Source organism: Cotesia glomerata, linkage group LG1, assembly GCF_020080835.1.
Source record: "Cotesia glomerata isolate CgM1 linkage group LG1, MPM_Cglom_v2.3, whole genome shotgun sequence".
In the NCBI taxonomy this organism is placed as follows: Eukaryota; Metazoa; Arthropoda; class Insecta; order Hymenoptera; family Braconidae; genus Cotesia; species Cotesia glomerata.
In genome coordinates, this window is record NC_058158.1 from 5,992,977 (window position 1) to 6,016,850 (window position 23,874).

General features: G+C 30.5%; 1 protein-coding gene across 4 annotated transcripts in view; it reads right to left on the reverse strand.

Moving 5' to 3' along the window:
- Nucleotides 1–659: 659 nt before the first annotated feature.
- The window catches only part of LOC123275129 (myotubularin-related protein DDB_G0290005), a 65,710-nt gene continuing 42,495 nt past the window's right edge, over nucleotides 660–23,874 (reverse strand). For 3 of the 4 annotated variants that reach the window (XM_044743050.1, XM_044743052.1, XM_044743051.1), the window contains 4 exons: nucleotides 6,409–7,761; nucleotides 5,283–5,381; nucleotides 4,346–5,206; nucleotides 660–1,158 (listed from right to left, as the gene is read on the reverse strand). In XM_044743050.1, coding sequence (XP_044598985.1) covers nucleotides 781–1,158; nucleotides 4,346–5,206; nucleotides 5,283–5,381; nucleotides 6,409–7,761 — 2,691 coding nt within the window. In that variant the 3' untranslated portion in view covers nucleotides 660–780. The remainder of the gene's footprint in view (nucleotides 1,159–4,345; nucleotides 5,207–5,282; nucleotides 5,382–6,408; nucleotides 7,762–23,874) is intronic. The other variant, XM_044743053.1, reaches the window with a different exon arrangement.

Here is a 23,874-nt window from a genome sequence, read left to right on the forward strand (position 1 = left end):
AACAAAATGAATTTTGAAGAGGAATTTTTTTTTTTTTAAATAACAAGGTAAAAGACCCAGTTATTGACACTGGCCTAGTTGTTTGACACTTGCAATTTTATTCTAATTAAAAAAATAAAATGTTCTCAAAAAACCAATTATGTTAAAATTTATAATTCAAAAATTACATTTATTAATTTATTAGAGTCGATTTGTTTTATTTAATTAAAATAAAACTGCAAGTGTCAATAACTAGTTCAGTGTCAATAATTGGGTCTTTTACCTTAAATTAAATATAGCAAACTCTAATCATTTATCCATAAATTAAAAAAAAAAATAAAAATAGTTGAATGAATAAAAAATGTAATTTTTTTATATAAAAAATTATTTGACATATTTTTCATCAATATTTTATTTTGACAATTTAAAAAGATTCGATAAACTGTAATGTCAAAGCTGAGTGAACGATTTTTCAATCGACGGTTGAATATTCATGATATTTTTATCATACAAATCACCAAGTGTCAACCACGAACAATTGTTCGATTCAATACACCTGATAAAGTTCAACAACACCCCTACCCCTTTAGGTGACATAATTCTATTTTTTTTTTAATTATATTCAATTTCAAGAAAAAAAATGGATTTCTTCATTTAAAAATTAAAAAATTGGTCCTTTAAATAAGAAATTTTTTCCATTAAAAAAAAAATATCCAATAATTTTGATGATAAATATAGAGAATAATTTTACAATTACAATCCAAAAAATTCCTAGTAGCACTCAAGAGGCAAATAAAAAAACTAATCTTCACTAGAAATAGGATTATCATCCAATGAATCGCACTCGGCGAGCGCTTCGCCACTGCGGGGTGGAAATTCATCAGTCATGAGACTTTCTGGCGCCATACCACCAGTCCCAGTCGACGAATTGATACTATCAAAGTACTGCTGATGGTTTATGTGCTGATGCTGCTGATTACTCTGCCAGGGGACGGTTGATTTGAATCTTCGCGTCGGTGAGCCGATTATAAACTCTATTTTCGTTGATCCAGTTATCGATGTTGCTGTATTGCTGTAGTCGTTATCATCTGGATTCAGTGAATCTGGGCACAGCGACGAGTCACTGAGTCGAAAGCCGCTGCTCGACGAGCACCATGATGACGGTGGGTCCGTCAGAGCCTGTAATTTACAAAAATATTTAATTTTCAATTCATAAATCACTAAAATATTTATATTATGTTAGTTTTTAATTAAATTTATTAGTATTAGTCAATTAATTTAATAATTTTTTTTTTTTTTACTAAAATAAAACTATCAAATGCATTCTTGAATGCTTTCTTAAAAATTTTCACTGGCTAATTTTTAAGTTTTTTTATTTAATTATTAATTACCAGGCGTACTGACAACAGAATTATTATTACCGCAGGCCAAGCAGGTAAGCGTGTCGTTTCGATGATTTTTTTGTTAGTTGATTATGTTATTATGGTTTTAAAATAAATAAAATTGTTAATGAGTTATGTAATTAAATTATTAATGAGTGAGTTATGTTCTATTAGTGCGATTAAACTTCCTCCTAGGGCAGTATATTTTTTTATTAGCCATTAGGGACAGCAGAAAATAAAACAAACTTCAGCAAATTAAAATAGCGAATTAAATATAATTTTTAATTAATCTAATTAGCATGCATATTTGTATAATAAATAAATAAAATATAAATTCATGCATTTTTTGTAAATATACAATTTTTAATAAATTAATAAATCAATTTTTTTTTTATTTGAGATAATACTGTAGTTATTTATAAATTAAAATTTATATGAAAAATCTCATTAGTAAAATTTTTAATCGAACAAATTATAATTATTAAAAAATTAAATAAAATTTTTTCCAAAAAAAAAAAATTTTTTTAATCCCTAGAGATATTTTTTTAATTAAATAAATTTTACTAAAATTAAAATAAAATACAATGCTGTCATGTGCATATAACTCTAAACTCTTTAATTTAATAACTCTAATAGAATGTCAGCTGCTTCATATTAACCCATTCCGACATCATTTCCGACCATGTGTTACGAAAACTATTGTAACTTATTAAACAATACAGATAATTACAATAGTATATTTTTTTTAGTTTTTATAATAATATTTATTTGAACTTGAATTAAAAACTTTTAAAGTAAATTAAATATAAATAATTTACTACCAAGAAACTTTTAAACTCTTTCGTGAAATATCGAATTTTTAATGTGATAAGAGCTGCTATTATACACGACAAAAAACTTTTCAGAAAGCAATTTTTTCAAGGGACTAGTAATCGAGTAGTTAACCATCTGCTCGCAATTTTTTTCCCCCTTTTAGATATAAAGTGTGATAATTTTACTTATGAGATTTTCCCTTCATCATTAACCATACTTATTGTCTCAAGTAAATTCTTAAAACACTGAATAATTTATTTTCCAATAAATTTAAATAAAAATCCAGTAACATAATTTGATTATAAATAAATTTCAATCATATAAATACCTTAAAAATAATTTTCTAATAAATACTCGTGCACATGCCCATATAAATGAATAAAAAACTAAAGAAAGGAAAGGAAAAATGTAAAACTACGGTAAAAATAAAAATAATGCTCCAAATAAAGGGCACAGGCGGGTATGGCTCACCAAAATAAAAACAATCCAATCCATTCCAATTGAATAAAAAAAGAAGCGATTGAAGCAAATGATAATAAAAGAAGCATAACTTACGAGAGACTGTCGTACGCGAGTTAGGGCCAATTGCGTATTTGGACAGCCGATGGGGCTCGAATGCACGCTCGCCTGCGCTTCTTTCACACTTTGTTCGTAGCAGTTGTACCCGTCGCCGTTCAGTCGTCTTAATACTCTATTTTATTTATTCATTAACGTACATCTAATCGTTTACGTTACTCGTTACGTGTCCTTGTTAATTACATCTCTAAGTGCCCACTTGCTTAATAAACACTAAACAGTACCGAACAGTGTCAGTTAAAAACAAATGTTTTTTTTAAACACAAATCATTTATATTTTAGCTGCGCGTTAGCAAAGAAGTGTACCGTGTTTAGTATTGTATTAATTTCCTGAGTACCCAATAATTATTAATCATTAACCCTTCATCCATCGCGCTTCTATTTAAATAATTAATTATTTTTTTTAAATTACTCTAAGAAAATTTTCTTGAATTAAAAAATAAATTTTTTCAGTTTAAGGGGGAACACTACTGTGACGATCGAAAAAAAGAGGTGATTTTCGGGAATTTTTTTGACAGGGAAAATAAAGGAATTTGGGAATCGGGTTTTTTTTTAGATTATTACCTTAAATTTTTATTAAAAAATATTTAATTATTACAAAGTTATTAACAATCTCGTCGAGCACTGGAGAAAATTTTCCCCCTCCACGGTCGTTTCGATAACTCAAAAACAGATCATCTGAAAATAAAAATCCAAATTGCTTTTTAATCAGTAAGGATGTAGTTATCGTCGCACGTACGGAATTTGAAAAATTTTTATTTAAACGATTTTTTTAGCCGGGTTAAAACAAAAAAAAAAAAACAGTAAGAATGGTGAGAAAATTTTCAATCAGTCGCCATTTTTTTAAAAATAAAAATTTTCAAAATTCCGTACGTGCGACGATAACTACATCCTTACTGATTAAAAAGCAATTTGGGTTTTTATTTTCAGATGATCCGTTTTTGAGTTATCGAACCGACCATGGAGGGAGAAATTTTTTCTAGTGCTCTATGAGATTGTTAATAACTTTGTAATAATTAAATATTTTTTAATAAAAATTTAGGGTGATAATCTTTAATGTATCCTTAATAAAATAAAAAAATCCGATCCCCAAATTTCTTTATTTTCCCTGTCAAAAAAATTTCCGAAAATCACCTCTTTTTTTCGATTGTCACAGTGGTGTTCCCCCTAAATCTAAGAAAATTTTCTTGAATTAAAAAATAAATTTTTTCAGTTTAAGAAAAAATAAAAAAAAAATTCAGTACAATTTTCCTCAAAATGTTAAAAAAATTTTAAATAATAAATTTATAAATTTATTTTACTAAATACGGACGAAGGGTTAAACAGTTTTATTGTAAAAGAGTCGAGCGTTTTAATTACAGATGTCAAAGTCTAGTAAAAGTATTAAAGAGTTTTTGAATAATAATATTGATTAGTTGTAAGTAAATGAATTATAAATCGAATTTAGTAAGTCAGGCCTATCCCTAACGCTGCTGTACGGCAGTCAGACAAGCTGCGTACTTAGGCCCAGTGTAAATTCATTTTTATTGTTCTAGTATTAAAGTGTAGATCTACTTCATCCAGCTGGTCCAAAAGGCGAGCTTTGGTGGTCGTACCTTGCCGGTTGTATCTGTATCAATAGAGACGCGTGCTAAACTGTGGGAACGACGGGCCGGAGCCAGTGGCCTTCTTAAAGATGAACTTGTGCTAGATGTCGATGTTGATGATTGTTGGTGACTACCATTAATAATATGATTGCTATTAACATTATTATTATTGTTGTTGTTGGCTGCGGCTGAATTCATCAGATTGGTGTGAGCTGACTCGAGCGAGTCCCGGGCGCGTGACAGAGATGATCTGCTGAGAGAATCACGAGCTGTTGCTGAATTATTGCTCCTCGGCAAAGAAGATCTCGATAAAGATTCCCGGCTGTTAGATTCTCTCGGATTTTTTGGTAGACTTTTGTTCAGCGACTCGCGACTTGAGTCCCGTGTCTTTGCTGAGAGCGACTTGGAGGCGCTGGGATTCTGCCCGCTGGTGAAGCTGTCACGACTAGAGTCCCTCGGGGGTTTCGCGGTCAAGGACTTCAGCGAGGTCTTCAGAGACTCCCGGCTCTCGCTCTTGCCGTTGGTGAGGGCCGAGTAAGAGGCTCTGGAAGGCGCCGATGAGGAGAGTGTCGACAAGATGGCTGACTTTGTCGAGGAGTCCGGCAAGGGAATGCGACTAGGAGGCCGTCTCCTGGGTGAGGGTTTTACTGCTTCATGCAGAGTCGTTCCAGCTTGGCTCAAACTGACTGTTGCTGGCTGATGGTGGTCTCGCGCTGACTCGGTGCTGCTTCCAGCTTCTAGGCAGCAAGGCTCGCGAGTCTCTACTTCGGACTCTGGATCACCATCGACCGGTTGCAGCTGCTGGTGTTGCTTCTCCAGCACGCGCACCAACGCTCTGGTTCCTTCCAACTCGATATTTTGTCTGTCAAGCTGAAAATTTTTTATTTTTTTATAAGAAAATATTATTTTATAAATTATTATTGAAGGAATAAAAATTAGACCATACCTGAAATCTCAAGTCATCATTTTCTTCTCTCGCTTTATCTAAACGTTCGGATAGAGTTTCTGTGCTCTTTTGCACCTCATCTAATCTTTTTTGCAGGCACTGAAAAAAAAAAATAATAAAATTTTTAATTGTCTATTGCATTTTAAATTTATTTTTTTACAGTTGACATTATTGGTGAATAATTAAACAGAAGCCAGAGAATTTTATTGAAAGTTTGAAATGGTCTTAAATTATCTGATTATTTTACTATTCACCATCAAGAATCTTATTAAGGTGAATATTTTTTTTTTTTCGGTCTTAATATTGTAATCTATATTATTCAGAGAGTAAGAAAAATTTTGTTTCCAGGATAGTCATATGATAAAATCAGTTTTTTTTTTTTTTTTTTTTTTTTTTTTTAGTGAAATTTAGTGTCATTGCAAAGGTCTTGACCTGAAGTTGTGTCTTTTCATGGTTTTATATCATTCTCACCAATAGTCAATTTATGATGATAAATATTTAGGCTGGATTCGAAAATGCTCTATCTCTAGATACATAATTAAGAAATGACCTTGTGTCTTGTAAACTATTGACATTTTTAAAGATATAAGCTCATTCCAACATTACACTGATCAAGACCTTTCATTTGAGTACCCACATCAATTTTTCATATATACATATATACATATATGCATATATACATATACATATATGTATATATGTATATGTATATATGCATATATGTATATATATGTATATATATAAAAATATATACATGTATATATGAAAAATATATCAAAATGCATGTGGGTACTCAAAAGAAAGCTCTTGATGAGTGTAACATCGGGATGAGCTTACCATCTTTAAAAATATCAATAATGAAAAAATGACCTTGTATTTTGTGCACTATTGACATTTTTAAAGATATAAGCTCATCCCGATGTTACACTCATCGAGACCTTTCATTTGAGTACCCACATCAATTTTTCTCATATTTTTATATATTATATAAATGTATATATGAAAAATATATCAAAATGCATGTGGGTACTCAAATGAAAGCTCTTCATGAGTGTAACGTCGAGATGAGCTTATATCTTTAAAAACGTCAATAGTTAAGAAAAAAAATGTTAAACCAAATAGCCACCTGATTATGGACGGTAGAAGTAATAAGATGTCGTTGAAGCTCAAGCGGAGAGTGTTCCCTTAAAATAGCAGCAATCTTATGCCGATCGACTCCAGACACATGAGCGACCCTCGTCGGGGACACAAGAATAGAGTCCAACGCTCCAAGCCTGACGCGTCTTTCCTGGACCGCCGCATCAGGATCAAACTCCTCGGTGGTAATCGGAACATTAGCGAGGACATTCTTTTCAATGGTCCTGGTGCGAAACCTGCTTTTATGCGCAGTCGACTTACTGGACCTAGTGATGGTGGTGGTGTTGACAGGGGACTTTTTGCTCGGAGACTCTGGGGACTTTAGCGTCAGAAATTCACACTCGGGTCTCTCTGTGAGGCCCCTTAGCCGGTCCTCAAGGTCGGTCTTTATGGCGGCGAGTTCAGCAACTTCTGATTGTAATTGCTGGGTGCGGGTCCTACTAGATATTGCTTCAGCTTCCAGCGCTGCTACCTTGTCCAGCAGCTGCTCTCTTTCATGGGTTAATCTTTCGACTACTTGAGCTTGAGCTTTGTTATTATTATCATTATCATTAAAATTATTATTACAATTAATATTACTAATATTATCAGTTTTATCGTGAGTTGCTTCATCAGTGGTGCTGATAGTCGTCGAAGAGGACGAAGTAACTCTTTTCACAGCCTCCAAAACATCCCCAGCAATAAGATCGTCTGGAGCTGGAGAACTTTCTATCCTACCTTGGAGCGACTCAACTTCCTCCCGTAACCTGATGCCCTTGCGGTGGATCACGTCCAGGAGGTTCCAGAGCTCATCTTCGGCCTCGTCGAGAACGGGCTTGGAGGTGTTGGTGACGCTGGTAGTGTTGGTACTCGGGGAGGCCGGCCTGATCAGGGGGATCGCCGTCGATGCGCTGTCCTTGGAGGAGGTCTCGGTGCTGAAGCCCGAGTCCTGGACGGTGGCACTGTTCTTGCTGCCCCCGCTGTGGGAGTTGCTGCGGCTCCTCGGCAACGAAGTAGGGGTCTCGGACTCCCGGGGAGCCGCGGCTATCCTCCGTCTGACTTTCCCTGGTTCCCATTCGGCCGTTCGTCGGGCGGTGCTCCCCGAGTTCCCCGAGTTCGGTGAGGAGATCACCGATGCCGTCGCGGAGGCCGCCATCTTGTGCCGGAGGTCTGGGAACGTCTCGATGACGAGGTCCCGGAACTCGAGAAGGGCACCGACCTCATGCTGCAGCTCCCGGAGGGCCAGTCGGGACTTGGCCTGCTCGCTTAATAAGTAGTCAAAATGCTCTGGCCGCAGGGGCATGCAGTCCATGCCACTTTGGTCCCGACTCACTACTAAGTCGCCGGTACTGCTTCCGCACTGCTGTAACATTCAAAATTGTTTTTTTTTAATTACATTTATTAATTTTTATTGGTTTTGTTTTAAATTATGGTAGTTTTAATTTACATTTATAAGGAAAAAAATTAATTTGATTGCAGAAAAAAATTTTTGAACCACAAAAAAATTATTTTGAAGAGTTTTATTGACTTTTAATTAAGACAAAAAATTCTACACAGAAAAAAAAAAGTTTACTTGAACCAAGTAAATAATTTTGAAAAAGTTCATCTTCTTAATTTGAATAGAAAAATTCTTAAACTAAGAAATTTTTCTTGGTTCAAGTAAATTTTACTTGATTCAAGAATTTTTCTTCTTGATTCAAGATAATTAAGCCTTTCAAAATTATTTTCTTGGTTCAAGAATTTTTCATTTGATTTAAGTTGATTTTTTTTTTGTGTATAAGAGTGAAATTGTGAATATTATATTTTTTTTTAGTCAAGTAGATTTTTTTAGAGCAGTATTAATTTTTTTTTTTAAGGAGAAATTTATAAAATTTCAAATAAAGTATTAGTTTATAATCATCAGCACTAGTCTGAGTATTATTTTAAAGAATTATTCAACTATTTCGGTTCATTAAGTTCAAAGGAAACCGAAAAATTCTCCGGTAAAATTTTTACCTCTCACAGTTAGGGGAAAAATAATTAATAATCAGTAGATTAATTTATAAAAATTTTGTTTTTATCATAGAAAATAGATTGTAATTGATTTATTTATTTTTAAATGAAAAATTCATGTAAAATTGTGAAGCGAATATATTATATATTTATTTATTGAAGTAGTGCTAAAAAAAGTGTTGACATTTGAAAAAAATTGATCGAGTATTTTTATCTCTTCAAGTGTCAGTAAAAAAAAAAAGTGTCATTTTATAAAAGAGCATGAAGTTTTAAAGTCCATATATCTCTCGCGACACAATAGAGCCGTCAGTTAAATTCAAGCTATTGTAAGATTTTCAGTGAACAGTAGAAAATAAATTTTTAAAGGGATTTTTGTGGTATATCTGTAACAAAAGTGATCTTTTTATATGTTTATTTCGAAATCTATAAAATTTATCGATCGGCATAAAAATATTTCTCGATTACAATGAATACAAAAATTTTATTAATAAATATAAAAATCCGCTCTTAAAATTTTTTTTTTAAAATATGCTACTATAAATCTTTGAATAAATTGTGAAATTTTAAACAAGCGTTCAACATTTCTTATATTTCCAAGCTAAATTTGTTATCTAATTTTTCATAACTTGTACTTTGCTAGAAGAGCAAGTTACTGAACTCGAAGGATCAAAGTCTTCACAATTTTTTTACTTGTTTCGTTTTTTCCCACGCTGACTTTACTAGCCTATCCTTTCATATCCCTAAAATATTTATCTTTCGAACTAACTTGAAAAACTTACTTTTCAAGAAACAGAAACTTTTGAACGGTATTCAATATTTAATCAACTAAAAGCTTCTATTCTGACTTTTATTTCTAAAGCTTAAATAATATATTTAATCATTGAAAATAAATTATAGTAACACCGAGTTAAATGGTGAAGACAACTCCATAAAAAGCAAACCGGAGTAAAAAAGTGTAAATAGTGGAGTGAAATCGTCAACTTTCTTACTATATGTTACAATTTTTATGATTTATTACATCTCCATTTATGTCACGATAAAACAGAGATATTTATGTAAGTACAGAATAATGCACACTCACACACAAGCCGTGACTAAATACTTAAAGATCAAACAACCGTGTATACATGATTTGTAATCTTTGATGAGTTATGTAGGCAGAAATAGTTAACTAGCGTAAGTATTCTCAAGAAAAAGCATCTCGGTAAAATAGTAAAGGTATTTCATAAGTTTTACTAAACTCTTATCCTTCTAAGATTACTCACAGTGACGAGACTTTTTTATAATTCTTATTATTATTATTTTTACTAATCTATCAACTTTTTACAGCTGCGATTACCTCTTACATAATTCGTCATACACATGAAAGTTTAAATTATTTGCCCACCACTCATTGTGTTAAGTAACTATTTTTTCGCCTCTTCCGTAAAACTAGTCATCAATAAATAAAATGAAATCCTTTGTTAATAGGCTTTGATAAATTGTTTCTTACTTTTTTATTGACATAATTAATTATTTAATTATTTAGCCATAGTCATAAGTCACGTGTGTGAGAATAAAAAGCTCGGCAGTTGGGATGGTAAGCATGTTTCGCAAAACGAACTATTTTTGTTCTCTTGTGTGAGTAATTTATTTCAATGAAATTTCCCTGAAAATCCCGTGGGTTGATAGTTTTTAACTTTAAACACTCGTTGGTGTAAAAATCATGAAGGTAATTAGCTCATCTTTGAACTTTTCTGAAGAAATCGCAGGAAAAATGAGTGCACCGAGTTTCATAAAGATCTGTTGAGAATTTTAGGCTCTATTCTGATGCTTATTTTACTTGCCCGCTATTTCTAGACTCATTTATTTATTTAGTTCATCTTCGAGCTAGACCAAGGTAGTTCTCCAAAAAATGCCACTTAAAAATTTCATAGAGTTCGTATGAGGATTTTCAGCGCTGCCTTGCAACATTACTACTACAGTAATAGTTATTATAATTATAAAAAATGAGTCTACTAAGATAACCAGTAGTAGAAAAGATGACACATCAAACTGAAAGCAATAATACTGATACACTGACAGTTAACTGGCGTAGCGAGAGGATGTGGGCCAGACATTGACTCTATTCACTCTATATAACATAATATATTATACCGATCTGTTGTAACACACACATAAAATATAACGTATAATAGATCTATGTACGCATCTATCTGTCTTCTATTTAATGATAGTAAATAACAATAATAACTAAATACATAAGAGCGTATATTTACAAATATAATGACTGTAACTGTTGCTGAGCAATATATAGATGTGTAACATTATAGTTCTCATAATCTTTCATGATGTTTACTACCACTATACTCGTGTGTATATTTATTAATATACTAGTGCGCTATCCACTAAATTATGATAGTTGTCTAGTAGTTTTCCATTGGTATTTCTTGATGAGTATTATGCACATACGTACATTGATGTACTTTAACTTTTTAAGAGCTAATACTAGTCCACTGCCAATAAATTTCTGTACAAGTTGACTTGTTTTAATTACCAGGAAAGTACAGAGAAGTAAAGAGAAAATGAGGCTTTTATGCCATATATATATTTTTACTAAATAATTAAATCCATTTAATAATTTCATTATTTTTATAGAAATATCTGGAGCAGAATGAGACATTTTTTTTTACTTTTACAGAAAATAACTTAATTGTGCAAAAAAATGCTTGACATTTTTTAAAAAAAAATTTTTTATTGTAAAAACTTTAAATTATTATAATAATTCTAGGTGAAATTTTTCTAAGAAAAAATTATGAAATGTCTGAGGGCAATTTTTATATTATATTTAATTAAATCAACTTTTTTTTTATACTTATAAAAATAACTGACTATAAAATTATTACCCGGGATGTGGAAGTCATTTTTAAAAAATTATTATTACATTGTAGTAGCAGTTTATGAAAGATGTTTAATGTTATAAAAAATTATTGCACGTGAATAAAGAAAGTTAATACATATTTTTTTTTCTTTTCAGTCATTAGTTACTGTTAGAAGGAAGTGTAAATTTAATTTATGATGGATATGGATTATCAATTTTAATTAATAGATTAAAAAAAAAATAGCATGTATTTTGAACAAAATTGCAAAATTTATTAAAAATAATCATTATTGTTATTATTATTATTATTTGTTTATTTATGTTACTCGGTACTCGGATGGTGTTGCGAAAATAATATACGAAGATAATGAAGCGTACGTGAGGTAGTCTTGCATGACAAAGAGCACGCAATATATCAATTCTGGCCAGAGACCTTGGAAACATATTTTTATGAATGCGACGAGCAGCAAAGGTGGTAATTCTATTAAATTTCTCTGTATACTTGTGTTTAACAATAAAGGGATACATGAGCACTTTGTTTGCTTTTTTGGTTTTGAAGAAAGGTCTGAATAATTGTCCGGTTTTTGTTGCTAATGACCAGGGACTTTTAAATAAATAAAACATTCACTAGTAGTGTGTAATGCAGTATAATATAACACAACATAATAGTAAATTAGCAAGACAAGCTGAATAGAAGGAACTCGAAACGACGCATAGCGCTAAATTACCGCATCAAATCGAAAAGAAAGTCGGATGTTAAAGTAATGGATGAAATAAAATACGGGTGTAAAGTCATTTGTAATATTGTTTTCTTGGATATTGTTATTGTTTTTTAATGGCAGTTTAGTCTATTTGGCATAACGCTGAGCTGGTGAGTTGTGGAAAGATAATCACTCAAGTGATAGTGGTGAACTAGATACCTCGATAAATATAATAATCAAATACAGGATTACTTGGTATTTTTCTTATCCTCTTTTTAGAGATAATATGTGCTTTTAATTATTTTTATTATTTGATTTCTGCTCATTTTGAGTCAGCTGTTCTTTTATTTGATATTTACTAGCAACCTGCAGCTACTATGTGGTTGTTAAGAATTAGAATTGTTAATAAAAAATTTTTCGATATTTTTAATCATGAAAAATATTATTTTTATGACAGGATCAATTATCAACAATTTAGAATAAAATGTGACAGTAAAAAACTTATAGATCCAACATATTAATAAATCCAACGTACACAGAAAAAAAATATTCTTGAATCAAGTATATATTTTTGAAGAGCTCAATATTCTTGGTTTGAGTAGAAAAATTTTTGATTTAAGAACATTTTTCTTGATTTAAGGAAATTTTACTTAGTTCAAGAATTTTTCTCTTGAATCAAGTTATTTTTTTTTCTGTGTATAAATACGCTAGAGAAAAATTTTTCCTCATTCTTTACATTATATAGATTAATTATAGATATAATTTAATTCAAATCTGATAGAAATTAATTTAGTTCAATATTTGATAAGTTAAATAATCAATAGATTTGATGAATATTGTATAATCAATCTGTAAATCAATGAATTACTAACAAATAAGGATATGAATCCAGCTATTACACGTATAAAATCCTGGTGAATGACTGTTGGTTTATAAATGTCAGTCTAACATAAAATTATTATTCAAAATGTCAAAATAAAAGTAAATTTATTAAACACGAATAATGAAATATACTGAAAGATATTCACTACGTGAATCTATGAATGAAACTGTAATTATAAAAACACATGTAAATTATATAATAAATATATATTTGTATTTATATTGAATAATCGACTGCATTAATCACAAGTTATTTGGTACACACTAGTCATTAAACAGTCATTGTCAGCCTACACATTTAAACAAAAAATTATAATGTTATTCTAAACTTGTAAAGTACCATTACTACGTCATATTGTATAATTTGAATATTATTTGCATAAATTTTGTTACAATCAATCAATAATCGGTACTAATGTTCAAGTATTTTTGAAAATAATTCTTTCTTTGAATGAAAGTTGTTTGGATTTAAAATGAAAAATGAAAAGTAAATTTTTGGAAAAAGATGAAATCAAAAAGACATAAATTAAAAATTATGGAGATCGAACGGGTTTATTTATAGATAAACCTCACTGGCCTTATGAATTCCAGCGACGGGGGTGAGTAAGTACTGTATCAGGATCTACAGCCGTACAGCAACTACACAAGAGTCTGCAGAGATGGAGTCCAGACTAGCAGAGAATCGTGACAAGAAAGTACCTTGAAGATCCTTTCAAAGGCGACTTGATGCTCCGAGCGATCTCGTGCATGGTATTCTTTAATACCCGTCGACTTTTCATTGTTTTTGCCGTCTTATACCTCCTGAGCGACTTGCAATGAGAAAAAAAAATGTTAAACCGAAAGTACCAGCGCAAGTTAACCAAAAAAACCTTGAAAAATCGAGATAAAATGAAATAAAAATCCGAGTAACGAATGTGAATTGAAGGCACGTATGGACAAGGGGATCAAGTTACAATCCGGTTTTTAATAATATATTCACAATAAATTTTTGATAAATCACCACTTAATCGGTTAAATTACTCTCCATTTCATTTATACATCTATAAATAATTTTATTATAAGCTTTACGTTTTTACTTTTGAATAACCTTCGTATCAATTCTCTATTCATTTTTATATATGATACATCTTCATATACTTATCGGTGATTATTAATAATACGATCAGTTATTTATTATTTCAAGGCTTTTAAAAATAATTTGTCTAACTGTATGTTATTTTTACCATCAAAATTTCTGTTAGAAAGTAAACTTTACTTCGAAAATTAATTTTTCTATTTTTTTCGGTTGACTGTTTATTTTGATTCAGTTCAACTTGAAGATGAATCAAAAAAAATTTTTTTTAATTATCAGAGCTACTAAATTATAGTGCGTATAATATGATTCATTGATACTGAGTTATAAATTAGTCATAATAAGGTCTTACGATGATATTTATTCCAAGATAGACAAAACTAGGCTTTGTTTTTATCAAAAAGTTGAAAATTGATAAATTATTCATGTTTTTATTTTTTAAAAAGTTAATACTAAATAAAATTATAAAAAAATGACTAATAAATCTTATTTTAATTAAAAAAAATAATTAGCGTAAGTAAAAAATGAACCAGCCAAAAAGACAAATGAAGCGGTCTTGTTAGCAATAATAAAGCAGTTACAGGCAATCGTCACCCCAAGGCATTAGTTCGAATTCATTCAGAAGCTCAACTCATACTCATACCTTCTCACTGAGTGGCCCATAAATTTAAATGTCAAAGCCATGGAACGCATATACACACAATATAAATATAAATCTAAATGCGAATAAATATAAACAAGTATCAACAAAACTATTAGCATGTGGTTTTGCAATAAAGATGTAGTCCTCATCTTTATCCTCACCTCGATACAAGTGAAGTGCAATACTGTTTGTTATATTACTACACCACTACACGGTGAAAGTATTTTTCAACATCAACATATTACTGGCCTGCATAAACATGAGTAGGATCTGTACTAACACCATTCGGCCCTACTTTACCTATTTATATTGTTAAACAATAATGGAAAAGGAATGGAATGAAGTTGAGTTGCACATCGAAGGTAAAAGATGGAATGATTAATGTAAAAAGCCGGCTTAAGCTCAACTCTGTATCTAATCTGGAGGCGATGATTCACAACGTTGTCGTGTAAGAATATTGTTGCTGGCTTAGCACTGTGATCATGATCATGATGCCTATCAGTCATCTTGAAGTGTGAGTACACACGTGTGGGTTTACAGGTTATGTTACTTTTCTTCATATTTTATCTGCAGTAGTATATGTAGTATAGTATTGTGTACAAAATGGAGAGTTTTAAAACCTATATAAGTAAATCTTAGTCTCAAGTAAAGTTTTAAGTCTTAAGACTCAAGTCTCGAGTCTCTATTCAGTCGCTTGAGTTTAACTCGGCATTATTACGTTGACGTTTCTGTAGGAGTAATGATGTGCGCGCTACTTCTATGACTTATGAGTAAGATGATATTATGTGAGTAGAGGAGCAATGCATAATCCCAGAGATCTAAACTTAAGACTCACTTGAGTTGAGGATTCTAAGACTCTTATGCACTTTACTTCAAGAGTTGTTATATTTATTTTTAGAAAAAGTCATTGTAATTGTTCTGTGCGGGTGTCATCGCACACAGCGAGTCTATTGGTACTCAGTAAAGCCAACATGCCAGATAAGAGGGTAGGCGATGAACCTTTCCAAGTGTAACCCACGAGTAAAGGTTTACTTTATCTTCTTGCACTTCGATACTAATCCTGTCCGCCTCCACGTCTTTCTTGTGTATCTTCTATTTGTTTATTGAGTTTTGTTTTGCTGTAGAGGTTAAAGTTTATGTCTTAGACACGTAATACTTTAAGGTTATTATGTATTATGCATTATTTTATAAATTGTAAGATTTTGTGATATTTAATGAGAAAACTTTTACTTGGAGATTATAAAATTGGGCTAGTTTAGGTGAAGAGAGAAATTTTATAAAGAAAATTGAGGATTGAATCCAATACTTTCTATTTTTTTTAATGGTAGAAAAGTTTGAGTGAAATAATATTTATTTGAGTCAACAGATACTAAATTACATTTTAGATATAAAATATGATATATTTTAGTGATTTAGTTGTGTCAAATAAATTATGTACTGATTTAGAGTTAGTTTATGTTGAATTTATATGATAGATAAATTTTTTAACTCGGCGTTTTTATAGGTAAATAAATTCATGATATCCAATAAAAAATAAATATAGTCCAATTTTTCACTAATTCATGGAAAATAAAAATTCTACTTATGTATAAAAACTTTTATGTAGTCTACAATTCGTGTTTTAAGGATAAAAAAAAATATTTATTTCAAAATCTGAATTTTATCCGAAATTCTCAGTAAATATAATTTTTTTCTGGCATGGAAATATTTATCATTGAAATCTGACAAATTATTTGTTTAAATAAAATTGATCTTCATAGTTTTGTTTTTATGCAAAAATAAGATCAAGATTAAAATTAATTACCAATAACTCTCTCTCAATATAGATAAGTCTACATTTATAACTTTCGGCAGTTATAAAGATAGTTACCCAACTGAGTTTGAAGTACATATTAATTATAAGCCGTTGAAAAGAGTTGAACATTGTAAATATCTTGGAATACACTTTGATAATCATATGAGATGGAACAACCATGCTCTGGAATTATTCAAAAAACTCAAATATTTCACTTTTGTATTTTACAAACTAACAGGAATATTAAATCCACAAACCATGAAAATAATATATCATGGGCTACTCGAAAGCATAATAAATTATGGTGTTATTGCCTGGGGAGGTGCATACGATAAGTCAATTAAAATCATCTCAAATATACAAAATAGATTACTAAGTAAATTGTGCGTAACTAATATCAACAACACTCCCCTTGGGATCAGAAAAACTTTCATTACCACTGCGTTATCTTTCTATTATCAAGATTGCATAAATCTCTATAATGATAAAATAACTTGTACAAGACATAAACAACTGTCACTACCAAAAATAAGTAAAACAATTTACACACAATGTGCTTATTATGTAGCTTTAAAATATTACAATAAATTACCAATAGAGATGAAAACTTTGAATGATAAGAAGAAACTAATAAACAAAAAACTGAGAGAATGGATAAAAATAGATAATTAGTTAAAAATCGTGATATAAATTTAAGTGTTGCAACAATATTACTTATAAAACTTATATAAATAACTAGCTTGCTAGGTTGATTTTCTTTTAGCTTGCACTGTATTAAGTATTACTATATTACTATCTTATATATTAAGAGATTGTTGATAATAAAATATATTTTTGTTAATATGTACTCGTTCTATGCACAGGTGCTATACGCACCTCTATAGAATTTTTTTGTAACGAGATTAATAAATAAAAAAAAATAAAAAATATAATTATGGAGTAAAATTTGGCGCAAAGAATACCTGAAAAGTATTTTTTAAAGACAAAATATGTATGAATATTTTAACGATTAATTACCGAGCAAGTTTTGCCTAAAAACTTCAATTAACATGCAAATGAGTTTTCTTTATTCAAATTCAAGGATCCAAAAGACCGAAGCTTTGAATAAGATAAATAAATAAAAGAATTCTATAAAAATGCAAAACATCAAGTAATCGATGATAGATGAGGCGGTTGAATGAGACAGGCGTGGTTTCCGTTTGAGAAAGTGACATACTGACTTGTGACCATCAAGTTAAGATAAAGATTGTAGTTATATTACGTACTAGATAATATGTACGTGAGACTGGCTTTCTCCGTACCAGCACAGCAAGTGCAGCATAAGCTTTACGACCTAGACTTTTATTTAGTAGCCAGCTGCAACGTGCTATCAACATCACATATTATACCAGACACCACACACTTAGTACCAGTATAAGTTGAGCAAAGTAAAGTAAAGTAAAGTCCTTATACTATTACAATTACACAGACTGCAGTATGTACTGTGGAGGATGTAGTACAAGCTAGTGGTGAGAGAAGATCACTACACGGGGATACTTGGTACGTTTCAAGGGTATATTGCACAGCCGCCGTCAAGGTCCTTCAGCCTCAGCTACAAGACTGGATCCTGTACTGGGAACACTCCGTAGGTCTATACAAATAAAGTAAAACTTGGAGTAAAAATAAAAGTACCAAGCTTGAGTATAAGTAAAGTGAGTTAAGTGCAATATAAAGAGTGGGCGAGACACTGGATCTATACAAACAGGGACTCTCTGCTCAGACATTCTCTCTTTACTTTACTTGTAAATTTGCCGCTTATGATTATAATTATAGTTATGATGATACACATGGGCACTAATAAGGCATTACGTTGCTTTTTAGTCGTTTTTTAGTCATTAAAGGAGCATGTGAGTAGGCAATCAAGACAGGATTCAAGGAGCCCCAAATCAAGTCCGATGTCTATGGAATTCAATAAAAAGTTCAAACTAAAATTATTTATTTTTTATACAATTATTTTTACTAATCTATCAAGTTTTTACAGCTGCGATTACCTCTTACATAATTCTTCATACACATGAAAGTTTAAATTATGTGCCCACCACTCATTGTGTTAATTAACTATTTTTTCGCCTCTTCCGTAAAACTAGTCATTAATAAATAAAATGAAATCCTTTATTAATATGCTTTGATAAATTGTTTTTTTCTTTTTTATTGACATAATTAATTATTTAATTATTTATCCATAGTCATGTCACGTGTGTGAGAATAAAAAGCTCGGCAGTTGGGATGGTAAGCATGTTTCGCAAAACGAACTATTTTTGTTCTCTTGTGTGAGTAATTTATTTCAATGAAATTTCCCTGAAAATCCCGTGGGTTGGTAGTTTTTAACTTTAAACACTCGTTGGTGTAAAAATCATGAAGGTAATTAGCTCATCTTTGAACTTTTCTGAAGAAATCGCAGGAAAAATGAGTGCACCGAGTTTCATAAAGATCTGTTGAGAATTTTAGGCTCTATTCTGATGCTTATTTTACTTGCCCGCTATTTCTAGACTCATTTATTTATTTAGTTCATCTTCGAGCTAGACCAAGGTAGTTCTCCAAAAAATGCCACTTAAAAATTTCATAGAGTTCGTATGAGGATTTTTAGCGCTGCCTTGCAACATTACTACCACAGTATGTTTTCATAAAACATAATTCAATCTTTTCCCAACACAGAATCAGACTGTGACAGGAACTCTTTCATAGAGCAGAACAACTACAACTGTAATTACAGACTCAGGTTTCAGTGATGTCTGAAATCCCAGAATGTCAAAACTTCGACGGCGTTGTCAGTCATGGATCGTTAGTGTTGCTGATACAATTACCGGTTAGGTTTCAATGACTCACTTTTCTATCTGTCTCGAAGTTTGTTATTATTTTATACTTAATAACGAGTTACAAGTTTACTCACAAAACATAATAAGTCCAAGACGCTGTAATACTTGTAATACCCGATCGAGTACTCCTCGAGTACTAAGAAACCAACGGGTCTACAACAATACTTTTTAACAAAAGAAGATTTTTTATAATTTCAATATTTTTACTAACGATAAAACGTCTAGCTTATGATTACGGCTCAGCAAAGACAATGTAATAATAATGATGGGCGGAAATGAATCCTTTTATGTTCGATTGTATGGGTCATCGATCTCTCATCCGGGATTCAAGGAAGTGCTTATGATCCGTGACTTTTCTATAATAAATATTGCTTTATTATCGCTGAGTAGTTTTTATTCGTCTTATCAGACATCTGACATCTGGGGACTTTATTTATTATTTAATTTTATTTTTATTTTTATTCAAATATTTTATTATGCAAGGCGCAAGGTCAAGTAGACAAGAGGTTTGAGCTTAGATAGAAAAAAAATGAAAAATCATCCGAATTTTCCCAGACAAGTTTTTCTACTAGTCAATATATCGATAAAAAAAAGATGGAAAATAAGAGGATTACTTTACGCAGAAGGACGACATAATATTGAGAACTGCGAATAAAGCTAGTCCTTGACCTTACGTTATACTTGACCTTTAAGTGCTTTCCATTTCTAATAAGTTTGTATCACTTTAAATTATACGACCTTTATGCAAATATTCTCCATTTATAATCGGATTATTTTTCTTTAATTTCATTTAAAGAGCCAGCAAATCGTTTCAAGCAAACTTCTAGTTTAAAATTTAATTAAATTTTAATATAACTGTTCATTACATTTGAAAGAATGATTAGTAATTAGATCTAGAAGTAAAAAAAGCGGTGCATTGTTCTTGAACATATATTTTAGCTTGAAGATTGTAATTTTTAGTCCTTTGTTACATTTAATATCAAGCATATTTTTTAATTATAGAATCTGAGAAAATAATGAGTAAATTGTTGTTATGAAAAAAAAATTTTTTAATGAAAGTATTCTGAGGAAATTTGAATGAAACCATTTAGTTTAATTTTTTTTAATTAAAATGGGAAACAAAGAAATTTAATTATGGATTAAAATGTTTTTTAAAAAAAATCGGTATGAAAATCTAAACAATTATTTGTATTATTCTTGAAAGAAAAAAACATTAATTGTTAGATAAGATTTTGTAAATAGGAAGGTAAGATAACAATTGTTAAATAAATAATAAATAACGAAGACAATGGCTCCCAAGAGAATAAAACAATAATATAAATTTAAAAGCACGGTGGTTATCTTTTTATAAATAAAATGTACATATATGTTGTCAATAAAATTAATTTAATGTAAAGGGGTTGTGAGAATTGAGATCACGGTGAGCTGTAACGGGTCCATGGTCGATGATAGGCAGTAAAGTCTGTCAGTTTGAGATGACATCTAATATTAAACTTGTACTTTTATCGTAATATCTCACTCAGCAAGTAAAGTCTTTTGTAGCTTTATTGATCGAGTTAATGCTATCGATTTAGTTAAATTACACTGTATCATATTTTATTATGAAAATCCGCATTCCGAGAAGATTAAATTTAGAAATAGCTCGATAGTGTTTACAGATAACAGAAGATTGAAATATTCAACAGCTCTAGTCGTTTGCCTGAAAAGTGTCTGATAATTTACGATAGAAAGCCGAGCAGCTCACGGAGGAATAATAAATAAATTATTGAAGTCAGTGTTACATTATGTCGAACGATTTTTATCAGTAAATCTCTTCTCGGGTTAACAGCTTGAAATATATTGCGGCTGGAGTTAAGTGTATACGTCACAAATCACAAATATTTGATTCGTTCTCATCTATTCGTGATGCCGATGCTGTGCAAAGTGTGAAAGACCTAAGAGGATGCACTAGACCGCGTGATAGAAAATCGATTGGAATGGAAAGTCCTCTACGTGTTTCAAATCCAAGTCCTACTTAGATAATTTTTCACTCTTTCGCGCCTACCACGAAACCTATTCACTTTGAATCGATAATATTGATATTCACGAGTTTTAGTTGGTAAAATATTGGATCATGATTCGATCAGTTGACATGGAAAATAGAACTGTTATTTATAACTGTTTAGTTTTTGATAAGCTTTTTTTTTATGAACCATCATTATTTTTTAATTTAAAATTTTCAGAAAAAATTTTAATCACAAATAAACTATAATTTATTTATTTAAAATGATATAGAATTATTTTTTTACCATTTTTATGGTAATTTACTCTACAACACCTGACAAATATTAATATGACAATTTTTTGATGAATATAATTGATTTTTGAATGAATTTTTATGATTTTTCTAATAAATGAACCAATACAAACAATTTTTTTTTATTTTACATGTAGAAATTGTAAATAATAATGAATTAAAATTTTTTAAGTAATTTTTTAATACTGATTTGTTTGTTAAAGAAAAGTTAAAAAATGCTCAAATTGCTAATTTCAATTCTAGATTCATGTACTGATAAAAAATGAATCTAGTACAAAAATATTTGAATCAACAACATCTATTTGAAGAATTAGACTATCGATAATAAAAAAAATTCTTGAATCACGAGTAAAATTTAAATCAATATATAACAATTTGTTAGTTTGAGAACTTTTTAGCTTCATTTAAACGATCTAATTTTTTAAAATATTTTTTCTCTTAAACCAAATTAATTGTTTTTATCAGTGTGGAAATGAATAAAAACAGAAAGTATTTTTAATATAAATTGAAACTAAAAACAGGAACTGGTGTTATAAATAATAAAATAAAATAGTAAGAATAGAACTCATGAGAAAGGAAGTGAACGAAACTGAGAGTTCTCAGATGAAATCCACGACAGGATATCGATAAAGTATTAGCAGAAGTAAGGGGTTTGGTAGTCGACAAAGGGAGTAGAAAATTCTATCGCGCATAAAAAAGCTTAGGTAAGTATAAGTTAAAGCATATACTTAGAATTCGAGTCTTTTAATTAAATCGCGCAACGTGCATTGTCAGGGTTCAAGAGTTAATTACGTATCATGGTGTATGCGGATGCAAACTTTCGTGATAGCTTGGAGCTTGGATACATATGCATTTTGCATGGATGTAGTTACTTGGTATCTACATCTACATCGATATCTATATCTATATAATAGCAAATCGTGTGTATCAGACAGTTGATGTAACGAGGCGCAGAGGGTGGAGCCGTGGGACCTAATTTCGCCGCACCTACCCGTTTTTATTCAGTATCACCGACACCCCCTCCATCTTCCACCTCTTTTGAGCAGTGTCTCATCATCAATCCTCATCCCAGGTTGGTATGCTACGTGCTTATTATTCACTCACCGATTAGACCTTTCTTTCGATACACATCAGCATCAAACCCGTTGATTGACTCTCAGATAATTAATAGGCGAGGCTTTCGACCTGGTACTTTTACTCTGAGCTTTTGCATGTTGTCATTTTACACTTTCTATTTCAGCGATTAAAATTTCAAAAAATTTTTTATTGGAATTATTATGGAGAAATAAAAATTATTATTTTTTAAATTTAAATTTCAATGAGTTTAAATATTAAATTGCCAATAAATCAACAATATTTACTTTAAAACACGCGTAAGCATTTACAAACCGACATTTAAAGCCAATAAATTTTACAAGTCAATATTTTTCTCTATTAACCTACCGACGATCCAACGTATAAATTATATTGTCATATTTACTATTAAAAAATTTTTAATCTAGTGCACGCAATACTTATTCACTTTTCAAACTTAAAACACTAACTTTTCAATCAATCTTATCTGTCAGTCTATACTTAAAATTGTTTTCCTAAATAATCTAAACCTACAATTTACTCTGAATAATAACCAATAACTGGTAACTGATTGTTAGTAAACTAAACGATGTTCCCAATAATTAATGGCTTCTTTAACCACATACTTTCCAGTCATACATTGTACTTATTTTCTCCTGATCAAATATTGGGGGCATGAATTGGGGGTCAATCATTTTTCTCTGATAAAAATTTATTCTTCTTTAGATATTTGAGGAACAAAATTTCAAAATAATTTATTTATGATCTTAGTCCATTGAATTTGTAAAAAAAAAGTTGTATTGAATGTAAAATAAATATTTTAGTATAATTTAAAATTTAACGAGCAAAGTTTAACTGAGAAGTAAAATAAAAATAAACGAAAAAGATTAAGATGTTTTGCTAAAATTCCTCTCATAAAATAAACACATAAAATGAACGATGTATAAATAAGTAAGATGACAAGATTAGTTGCATAGCTTTAAAAATTCGTTATCCATTTAAAGAAGATTTAATACTGTAGTTATATCCAACTTTGAGTTTAAATAAAAATAATGGCAAATTAGAACAAACAATTCTGTTACGTAATTTTTCTTCTAATTGGCATACCCGATTACCTGTGTAGTGTGCATTGATGTATATGTGAAGTAATGAATACATACATTGATAAATTACTCAATTTCTTTATAAGAGTAACGAGTAAATTACATAAATTACGGATCAAGAGTGACGTGAAGCTCGACATCAATGCGGATAATACGTATTTAAATGCTATTATTTATATTTAAAAGTTAAATAAAATGATAAA